Source organism: Microtus ochrogaster, chromosome 21 (assembly GCF_000317375.1).
Source record: "Microtus ochrogaster isolate Prairie Vole_2 chromosome 21, MicOch1.0, whole genome shotgun sequence".
Classification (NCBI taxonomy): Eukaryota; Metazoa; Chordata; class Mammalia; order Rodentia; family Cricetidae; genus Microtus; species Microtus ochrogaster.
The window spans coordinates 4,599,985-4,610,726 of NC_022022.1; the positions used below are offsets into that span (position 1 = coordinate 4,599,985).

At 47.2% G+C, this 10,742-nt stretch overlaps 1 protein-coding gene across 1 annotated transcript; it reads left to right on the top strand.

Moving 5' to 3' along the window:
• Nucleotides 1-5,641: 5,641 nt before the first annotated feature.
• Nucleotides 5,642-9,649, top strand: Txnip (thioredoxin interacting protein). Its single transcript, XM_005357039.2, has 8 exons — nucleotides 5,642-6,150; nucleotides 6,612-6,684; nucleotides 6,803-6,950; nucleotides 7,050-7,152; nucleotides 7,291-7,547; nucleotides 7,653-7,809; nucleotides 7,915-8,066; nucleotides 8,191-9,649. Exons 1-8 carry the CDS (start codon nucleotides 5,901-5,903, stop codon nucleotides 8,236-8,238), a joined length of 1,188 nt encoding a protein of 395 aa, XP_005357096.1. The 5' UTR covers nucleotides 5,642-5,900; the 3' UTR covers nucleotides 8,239-9,649.
• The last annotated feature ends 1,093 nt before the right edge of the window (nucleotides 9,650-10,742 follow it).

Genomic DNA, 10,742 nt, shown 5'->3' on the forward strand with positions numbered 1-10,742 from the left:
TAGACCAGGCTGGTCTCGAACTCACAGAGATCCGCCTGCCTCTGCCTCCCGAGTGCTGGGATTAAAGGCGTGCGCCACCATCGCCCGGCTTTCCCCACTTTTTTAAAAAAGAATTGTGCTAGATTATCAGAGAAGACAGATGTTTATTCATTACTGAATAAGTTGAACTTGAATTACGAACTAGAATGCTAGAGACAGGTTAATAACACAGTACAGCAATTTTCTGTTTGGTTTTAGACTATGCTCTTAAGTCGTCCATGATGGTCTCACCTTGAGCTTCTGATATATTTTTTTTTCCTGGTTTTTCAAGACAGGATTTCTCTGTGTGTAGCCCTAGCTGTCCTGGAACTCAGTCTGTAGACCAGTCTGTCCTAGTACTCAGAAATCCACCTGCCTCTGCCTCCCAAGTGCTCGAGTTAAAGGCCTGCACCACCACCGCCTGGAGGGGTCCTTCTTCCCTTACCTCTTGACTGCTGATCAAATCTAATGCTTCATGCATGCTGGGCTGGAATTATACCCCCCCCGGCCTAATTCTGGGGTTTTGGGGGTTTGTTTTTGATTTTTAGATTTATTACTCTTTTTTTTTTTAAAGATTTATTTATTATGTATACAACATTCTGCCTCCATGTATGCCTGCAAGCCAGAGGAGGGCGCCAGATCTCAGTACAGATGGCCGCTGGGAATTGAACTCAGGACCTCTGGAAGAGCAGCCAGTGCTCTTAACCACTGAGCCATCTCTCCAGGCTCTCCGCCACCCAGGGTTTTAATATTTACAAAAGAATGATGTACAGATGGGTGAAATGAAAAGCAAAGAAAGAAGAAGCCCACTGGGCTAGAGAGCTGGCTTGGTGGTTCTGAGCGTTTGTTGATGAAAAAAACCTGGGTTGGGTTCCCAGCACCCACACGGAGGCTGACCACCTCCTCAGGCACCAGCCATGAATGTACATGGAGTCAAAGAACACATGCACATAAAATAATAAAAATAAATCTAAAAATTAAAAAGAGAGAAAGCCAAGCAAATCCTTAGGAAAAGCTCCAAAGGAGTGGGCAGAAAACAAAATAGAATTGCTAGCAAAAGATAACAGAATAAAGTCCCAAAGCCAAGGTGAATGTCTAATTCTTTAAATGGTGGTTTTTAAACTGTATAGTTGTCAAACAAAAAAACAAAACAAAACCCACAAAAAAACAAAACCCACTTTGGTGTCTTCCAGAAACCTTGAGGAAAACCTAGAGCAGTGGTTCTCAACCTTCCTAATGCTGGACCCCTCCCTTATTACAGTTCCTCATGTTGCGGTGACCCCAACATGAAATTATTTCATTGCTACTTCATAACTGTAATTTTGCTAGTTATGAATCATAATATAAATATCTGTGTTTTCCAGTGGTCTTAGGCGGCCCCTGTGAAGGAGTCTGACTCCTAGGTAGAGAAACACTGTTCTAGAGGGAAGAGAAGGCAAACTACAAAGGGAGGAGTTTAGTCAAACAGACAAAGCTGACTTAAGAGATTCTTTTTCAAGTCTTAAGCCAGCTGTGGTGTCGCTTGCAGACCTGGCACTCAGGAGGCGGAGGCAGGAAGATCAGCTGAGCTCAGGGACTTCCAAACAACCTGGGCAGTAAGGCAAGACCTTGTCTTAGGTGTCTAAAAAGAAAAGGAACCTCAGTACTTCAACAGCCAAAGTGTGGGCCTCCGTGAGGTATTCTGTGCGGGAGCCCTTCCACGCCAGTCTTTAGTTCAGGTGTCCATGATAAAAGCGTCAAAACTTCCGGGCCAGGAACAGCTCCAACCAGACATTAGCTGATTGTCGGAGAGGATGCCACATGGCCAAAATAAGGGAACTATTTAGAGTCCTCTTTAAAGCTCTTAGAGTCTTGCTCCGTATCCTTCTCAATGGCTTTACAAAGGTCAAAAAAGGATACATGTCAAAGCACCGGGAAATCAAGTCTCACAGCAATTGAAATCAAGTCACTATACAGCCCAGACTAGTCATGAAGTGTCGGTAATCCTCCTGCCTTACACCCCCAGTGCCGGGGTTGTAAGAGTGAGTCACCTGCTTGGCACGGAACAAATAGACCTAGGTTTAAGCTCTGGATGTACTTACAAAACCTGTGCCCTCGGGCAAATCCCTACACCTTTCTGGACCTGGTTTAATTAACTCCCAGTTACAGGATTATCGGGCGAAGTAAATGAAACAACCCAACTTTCAATTCTGTTTAGACTAAGATGATAGATGGCTTCACAAATAAAGAAGCCTTGACATAAGTATGTTGAGAACTGGTCTTTGGCTTGGGTCAATCTCAAAGTTTAGTTCCAGTGTTAGGAAGGCAGAAACAGGCGGGTCTCTGTGAGATGGAGGCTAGCCCAAGATTCATAGTGAAATCCTGTCTAAAAACGCAAGTTTGAGGCCAGTCTGGGATACACGCAACCTTGTCTAAAAGAAAAAAAAAAAAGGTAGTTTCTTTGAATTCTTAGGCTATCATATAATTATTTAGGTAGTCTTATTTATCTGTGACTTGGAATCATGTAAACAACTGGGCCATCTCAAATCCAGTTTCATTTAACATCTTTTCCAGCTCTAAACTAACATTCCTTAGGGAAAAACAAGGAAAAAGGGCGGTGGATGAAGGACAAGACAAGTTTACAAAGTGGAGGCCCTGGCCAGAGGTTAGGAAAACATGCTGTTTGCCTTCCCAGCTGAGCCTTTCCAGCTCTAAATGTCTGCAAAGCCAGAGGTGAAAGAAAAGAGAGATTGAGCCACAGCCTTGCCTCCTCCTGTCCACTGGGCTTGCAGGCTGCCAGCGTTGGCTATCAGGTCATCGAGAGTAAAACAAAGGACAAACACCACGGGTTTCCTGCTGGCACCGGGAAGAAGAGGGTGGGAAAGGGGCAGGTAAGCGATGACCTCACTCGCAAAACTCCCGAGCCAAGCCCTGCCTTGCTCCTCTGGGAACATCTGTCCTTGTCTTTGTACCCACGAGTGTTTGTACTGTGTGTAGGGCAAGAGTTTGGAAGACTTTTCACTTTCTTCTTCCACCTAAGAACTGAGAAGGGGTGTGTGTGTGTGTGTGTGTGTGTGTGTGTGTGTGTGAGAGAGAGAGAGAGAGAGAGAGAGAGAGAGAGAGAGAGAGAGAGAGAGAGAGAAGAGGGGCAGATTGTTATCAGAATACCAGGTGAAAGGTCATGGTCATTAACAGCCTATCTAGGAGGCAGCCAATTCAGAACAAGCCTTGGCCACAGGCCAGGGAGAGCAAGCTGCCACTGCCAAAGTTAAACAGAGTTTTGGCCTAACACAGAACAAACAAGTGGTCTGCAGGGAGTGCTGTAAACAGAAGATAGGACAGTTGCGCAGGGAACAAGACACTGAACTGTCAAATTAAAAAAAAAAAATCAGTACTCCATAGACAACCTCAACTAAATACCAGCATTGCCTTTTCTCTAAGATGTCCCGAGTCAACACTCTGGGACCCATTTGCAGCCACCTCTACTCCTTCCTTCTGACCTCCTCAAATCTTAAAAAAAAATAGTCATTGTTTACATTTATTTTCTGTGTCTGTGGGTGTGAGTAGTAGGGCAGGAAAGGCCAGGGTTGGGTCTCTCCTACTGTAGGGGTTCTGGAGACTGAACTCCGGTTGTCAGGCCTCATGCCATCTCCCTGGTTCTCCTCAAATCTTATGTAGCTGGGGCTGAAGAAGTGGCTTGGTGGCTAATAATACCAGAGGACCCGGACTGAATTCCCAGCACCAGAATGGCAGTTCCAACTCTGTAACTGCAGTTTCCAGGGCATCTGGCATCGTCTTCCGGACTCTGCCTGCAGCAGGCATGCATGTGCCAAAGCACCCATGCATGCACACAAAAATTCTCAAGTCTTATGTTGTTACATATCACACTATTTAACAATATTGATATATATGCTTTTGGTAAGCATTTTGATGTTTTATGATATCAAGCTAATTTATTTTCCCCCAGATGCCTGCAGAGTTTGGAACTAAAATGAGAGTCCTACCTCCTTTGTTCTTAATCAATACTGTTTATCATCGGAAAACACCTCAAGCCTAGTTACCTTTCTGGAACAAACACGCACACACACCCTAAGGATCAACATGTTCCTAAACTCTGGTCTTGTGTTTATGGTTTTCAACCGTGTGACATCCAACGCTGAGCTTGCTTAATATTGAGGTTGAGTTGTAACTTGTTAGCCTTAGGGTGTCAACCCAGTTAAGGCGTGTGAGCATGGAGAGGCGCTTTGATGGACAGCAGCGAACAGGTTCCTAACTGTGCAGAAGGCAGGATTTTAGACACGCGAAAGCTTTTTACTTCTCCATCTTAACCCCAGGACCATTGTCTTCATGTCCCAGCACAAGGAAACAGGGTGACAATCTCCTGATAATTCTGCCCAAATATGGAAGGAGTCTAGGACTCAGTGACAAGGGGAGGGGGCGGAATCCTTCTGCACAGGCGGTTTTCTTAGCACACTTCAGACTTATTTCTTGAGTCAGCTCCTGGAGGCATCTGTCAGCTTAGTCAACAGCCAGGCAAGTAACGCCAACAGAATCTGAGCCCTGGTGAGTGTGGAACAGGCTTACGGATATGCATTTAATTTACCGAGCTTAAGAGAGAGGAGGAAGACATAGAGCGACAGGAACAGGGGGACGGAGTCAGAAGTGATGGATCTTTTTCTTCCTTTTTTTTTTTTTCCTTTTTTGTACCCACTCCCTTTTTCCTGGAGAAACAGGGACGGGGGGAGAGATTAGTGAAGAGTACACACCTCATTAAAGCTGAATGAGGGAACATATACAAAGTGTTCCCCAACTTCACAGGTAGTCTGAAGAGATGAGGGGATAAGCAACAGGATGTGGACACTCCCTTACTGCTTCCGTTCCAGAGGACAGAGAACAGAATAGAATGTACATGTGCGAGAACAGTAGCAGCCCACAGGGACATGGAAGGAAGGGGACACACCAGACAAATGTTCCCGCTTTCCAATGGGGACAGAAAGGGGGCTTAAAATATCCGACATATGTGCTTTGTTCCTCAGCAGACGTGCAATAGGAGGACGCCGGGCGGGCTCTTTCTCACTGACACAACCGCACCCTCGCCCTCCGCCCAGTCTAAAGTATCCTTGGGGCAGTGGGATTATTTTTCACAGACTTGCGAACTTGTGAGCCAGGAATAAACAGTCGCCTCGAAATGAATTGCGCTGGCTAAGACGAGGCATGAAATCGTCTCCTAAGCACATTTTTCTTTCACCTAAAAAAAGAAAAAAACAAAACAAAACCCAAGCCACCCAAACAACCGTGACCCCAGGCCGAGTGCCTGGATGGGGTTCAGGGTCGCGGGGCCAGGGCCTCCTAACTCCCGGGGGATGGGGGTGAGCGGTCCGCGGCCCCAGCCTCGCCCCTCCTCCTGGCAAGGCAGCGCACCCGCACAGCAACCATTTTCCCCGCTAGAGCACACCGTGTCCACGCGCCCCTGCGGCCTCGCTGATTGGTCGGAGGCCTGGTAAACAAGAGCCAAGCAGCCAATGGGAGAACTGTGCACGAGGGCTGCACGAGCCTCAGAGCCAGCGCTCGCGTGGTGCTGCTAGCCAGGCAGCTATATAAAGGCGTTTCCGGCTCCCGATAGACACTCTCTTCCTCTGGTCTCCTGCCTACCCGGAGTTCATCCAGCTGCGGGAGCAAAGACAGCTGTTGTTGCTGCCTCTTGACAGCCTTTGGCACAGCCCGCGGCTTGCAACTTTCAGTCACCGGTTCGAGAAGTTGTTGGGGTTTGCTGGAGAGCTTCTTGAATTTTTTAGTTGGGTTTTTCAAGCCCCGGTCTGCGGTCCGGAGAGTGAGCGCTTTAATTCGCTCCTGGCGTTTTTCCTCTTTGGCTTCCGTTCATCTTGAACCCGCTGAGCCCAACCATGGTGATGTTCAAGAAGATCAAGTCTTTTGAGGTGGTCTTCAACGACCCGGAGAAGGTGTACGGCAGTGGGGAGAAGGTGGCCGGCCGGGTGATAGTGGAAGTCTGTGAAGTTACTCGCATCAAAGCCGTCAGGATCCTGGCTTGCGGAGTGGCCAAGGTCCTGTGGATGCAGGGGTCTCAGCAGTGCAAACAGACCTTGGACTACCTGCGCTACGAAGACACGCTGCTCCTAGAAGACCAGCCGACAGGTACGGAACCAGCTGTTCTTTGCAGGGCGGATGGTGGCTGGGGCGGGGGAGGGCTTTAAAAGGAGGCACTAGCGCCTCCACCAAGTGTTTGGAGTTGTTCGCTCGAAGGGTTTGAATTATGTTGGTCCCGATATTTTTAAGTTTTAATTTGCAAGCATTTTGCTACACGCCCATCCCCCGAGGGTGATTTTATACAGTTTCTGAGGTGCTGTTTCCAGAAGGTGTTGCCTTAGCTACTTAAAGACTAATGTATTCACAATCTGTTCCCGATTCCTGGGGCAACTGTGCTGGGTGAAGCTCTTAGTAATTGTGGGCTTTGTAGCTTTCTGTCCAAGAAAGTGCACCGGAATCTTATTCCACTGTAAGAGATGATAATGGAAGTAAAATAATCTTGTCTGCTGCCCAAACAGTCTACACAGAGGCTTTTGAAATAATGGGCCCTTGCCTTTGTTTCCCTGCAGGTGAGAACGAGATGGTGATCATGAGACCAGGAAACAAATACGAGTACAAATTTGGCTTCGAACTTCCTCAAGGGTAGGCATTGGCTGAATGCACCTTGGACTCTATTTCTGTAACCCCCCTTCCCTTCCCCCCTCTGATCTCTTACTGTTCTTAGAGAGCATTAATTTTTTTTCCCCATCGTTTGACACAGGCCCCTGGGAACATCCTTCAAAGGCAAATATGGTTGTGTCGACTACTGGGTGAAGGCTTTTCTTGATCGTCCCAGCCAGCCGACCCAGGAGGCGAAGAAAAACTTCGAAGTGATGGACTTAGTGGATGTCAATACCCCTGATTTAATGGTGAGGGTTACTTTAAGGGTCTAGTCTCCTTGGTCGGGGATAATAAACTAGATGCTTGGAGCATTGAAATATCTCAAAACATCGTGTCCTTCTACACAGGCACCGGTATCAGCTAAAAAGGAGAAGAAAGTTTCCTGCATGTTCATTCCTGATGGGCGCGTGTCCGTCTCTGCTCGAATCGAGAGAAAAGGGTTTTGTGAAGGTAAAAAAAAACCTCTTGCTTAAAACACAGAGGGCGTAGTCAGAACCGTGGGCTTGGAGGGGGAGGGGGGCATGGAGTCGAGGAGAGGAAGCGCCGTTAACCTCACGGATATTCATGTCTTTTCATCTCTTATCCCAGGTGATGACATTTCCATCCACGCCGACTTCGAGAACACATGCTCCCGTATTGTGGTCCCCAAAGCAGCTATTGTGGCCCGACACACTTACCTTGCCAATGGCCAGACCAAGGTGTTGACTCAGAAGCTGTCCTCAGTCAGAGGCAATCACATCATCTCGGGGACCTGTGCGTCCTGGCGTGGCAAGAGCCTCCGCGTGCAGAAGATCAGACCATCCATCCTGGGCTGCAACATCCTGCGCGTTGAGTATTCCTTGCTGGTGAGTGAAGCAGGGGCTTGGTTCTAGAGGGGAAACAATTCTTCAGGTACACATTCAGTGCCTTCTCTACCCAACCATCTAACACACTGCCACTTTCCTTTCCAGATCTATGTGAGTGTCCCCGGCTCCAAGAAAGTCATCCTTGACCTACCCCTGGTGATTGGCAGCAGGTCAGGTCTGAGCAGCCGGACCTCCAGCATGGCCAGCCGGACAAGCTCTGAAATGAGTTGGATAGATCTAAACATCCCAGATACCCCAGAAGGTAAGCCACAAACGGCTAATAGCTTTCTTTGGCCTGATCGGGCTTGTGCAATTGGTAGTCTGGCGGTTCTTAGCTGGATTTCTCATTCCTGTTTTCCCTTTGTAGCCCCTCCTTGCTACATGGACATCATTCCTGAAGACCACCGCTTAGAGAGCCCCACCACTCCCCTGCTCGATGACGTGGATGGTGCTCCAGACAGCCCTATCTTCATGTATGCCCCTGAGTTCCAGTTCATGCCCCCACCCACTTACACTGAGGTGAGAATTGCTATTTTTTATTGTTGACGTTTTATCCCAGGCCTTCTGAAGGAAGGAAGGATTATTAAGCACATGGTTTTTCTACCTAAGAAAACTAAAATAGTCTCTTCACGCTTCCTCCCAGGTGGATCCCTGCACCCTTAACAACAACAACAACAACAACGTGCAGTGAGCGTGTGGGTACCAGATGCGTCTGTACTCGCTCTCTTCTTTCTGCCTCTCTGCTTGGACTCCAGTGTTTTAGAGACCCAGTCTCAGAGTGGAGAACGGCTCCACCCCAGCCTCTGACTGCACTACAGGGGTGGTGATCAGCAGGCGGGTTCTCCGGCTTCAAGTGGTGCGGACCCAGCTAGCGCCCGCACTGTGTGTGGTGTTAGGAGTGTTTGCTGGGTGGTTCAGACCCAGTCCACTTTCTCTCAGGCCTTGGAAACGAAGAGGTTGTCTGTAGTTTTTGAGTCAGTGTATAAATTATCTTCTGGCATGGTCTTTCCGAGGTTTTTTTTTTGAAGGGAGTTCTAGAATTAACAGCAAACCATGAACTTCTCTGTGCCATGGAAGACAGAATCTATTTCACATACTAGGAAAAAAAAGGAAAATCGTGGCCAAAATTTTGGAAGAAGTGGTTTTGTTCTTGTTTTTTTAATCAGTGTTCCCTTTTTATATCCTTACAAAGAAAGAAAATCTTGCAAGGTTGATGTGGTTTGGGCCTGGGAGATGGAGTGCACCCTTTGTATCACAGGGCAGTTGCTCCAGGGGACTCGATCCTGGGCTCGGAGCAGTTCTGACTACTTCCACCCATGGCCATAAAAGCCATTTCACAGCCAGTTGCACTGCGTTCTCTTATAAACTAACCAGACGGAGGATCTGTTATCTCTGTGTGACTCTTGGCACTTTAGCTCTAGTCTCGACTGCAGATGTAAATTCCACTGTCTGTGTCTTAAGGGTTAAGCCCAATGACAGGGCAAAGGGATTTGTTCGGGGGTTTTGATGTTGTTCTTTTTTGTTTGTTTTTTGAGACAGGGTCTTGTCTATCCTTTGCTAGCCTGGAACTCTACACATAGACCAGGCTAGCCTCAGAGATTCCCCTGCCTCTGCCTCCTGAGTGCTGAGATTAAATGCCCAGCTTGGTTATTACTTTGGAGACTTTGTCCCAGTATGCAGAATTGTGTGATTCTGATTTGACTACGAAGGGCGTGCCCTGTGAGCCTCTGCATCGAGATGCCCCGCACTGACTCCAGGCATTGTGATGAGAAGTTCACAAAAGCCCCCCCAGACCCATGTCCTGCCCCGTGTTAGGAGAAAGGACTCTTAACTGCTCTCACTGTGGCCACTAGTGCCTGACCAGTATCTCTCAGCCATAGCACTTTGTTCAATGTCTGTGTCAGCACTGAGCTCCACCCTTTTCTGAACTGCGCAGCCAGAGAGCATGTGAGCTGACGGTGGTTTCGTTTATGTTTTTGTATTTTGTGTATCTTTTTTGTATGACAAAAACTATATTTTGTACTTATCCAAATATATTTTCACCCCAAGATGGGGAATATCGTTTGTAAAAAAAATTAATAAATAAAGTTTTTTAATAGCAAAAAAAAGGTTCTTTTTTTCTTGTCTGTGAAACAACATTGGAGAAATTACTAGAAAGTAGGTGTGCACAATGGCCTTCCCCTGCTTCACAGTGCTGGAAACCCTGTTGAGAGAGTGGTCCCTGTAGACCCCGAGTGACATCAAAGTTGAAGACAGTGATCCATCAGCTGATTCGGGCTCCATTCAGACTAAGTTGGTAGGATCTGGTGATGGAAGCTAGTTAGCCACGTCTACAGCTATCACCAAATTCCTTCAGACTTGCTCCTGTGCAGCTAAGGCTGACCTTGAACTTTAGCTCTCAAAATGGGACCCAGACCCGGTCCTTAGGCTTTGAAGAAAGTGTCTTTACCTGCTGAGCCACGCTCAATTTTAAGAAGTAGCTTTGTGGGGGGTTTGAAAGGGAGCAAGTGAGTTTCCTTTTTATATTTCTTAATCCATATGAGCAGCTTTTATTAAAACAAAGGTGGGGAGGTCCTGGGGAGAAGGGACTGGGAGACTAAAGCTAGAGGGAAATGTGTTTTCCCTGTGAGCAGGGAATCGATACTGGAACCCTGTGGTCCCTGGTGGTCCCTAATGTTCAGCAGACTGCAAATTCAAGAGTGACAAGCAGAAGCCTCAGTCCAGCAGCCCCAAGGATGGTTGGTGGGGATGGATGTTTTGGTTTATTTTATTGAGACAAGTTTCTCTGTAGCTCAGCCTAACCTCGGCCTCCCAGACACTGGGGTTAGAATTGTTTACTACCATGCCTGACTGACGTTCACTTTCATAATTTGGTTTTTACTGTAGAGATTTCCCCCCATATCTGGTTTATATGCTGAAAAAGAATAATTATTTAGGACTTAGAGTTTTAGTTGCAGATATTGGATGTTTTAGAGACAGCTAGTTTTCTAACTTTATTGTTCTTCACGTTTAGTTAGAACACAGTGGTTGACTATCCAGCCCCACCCTTATTCCCTGGCGCCTGTTCTGTTTTGGCATTTCTACAGAGAACTGATGACTGATAGACCATTTCACTGCGAGCTGAAATTATCTTGTTCCAGAAGAAGCCACACACTGAGAGGCTGAGAATGGCAGAGGATACCACACAGTTCTTCC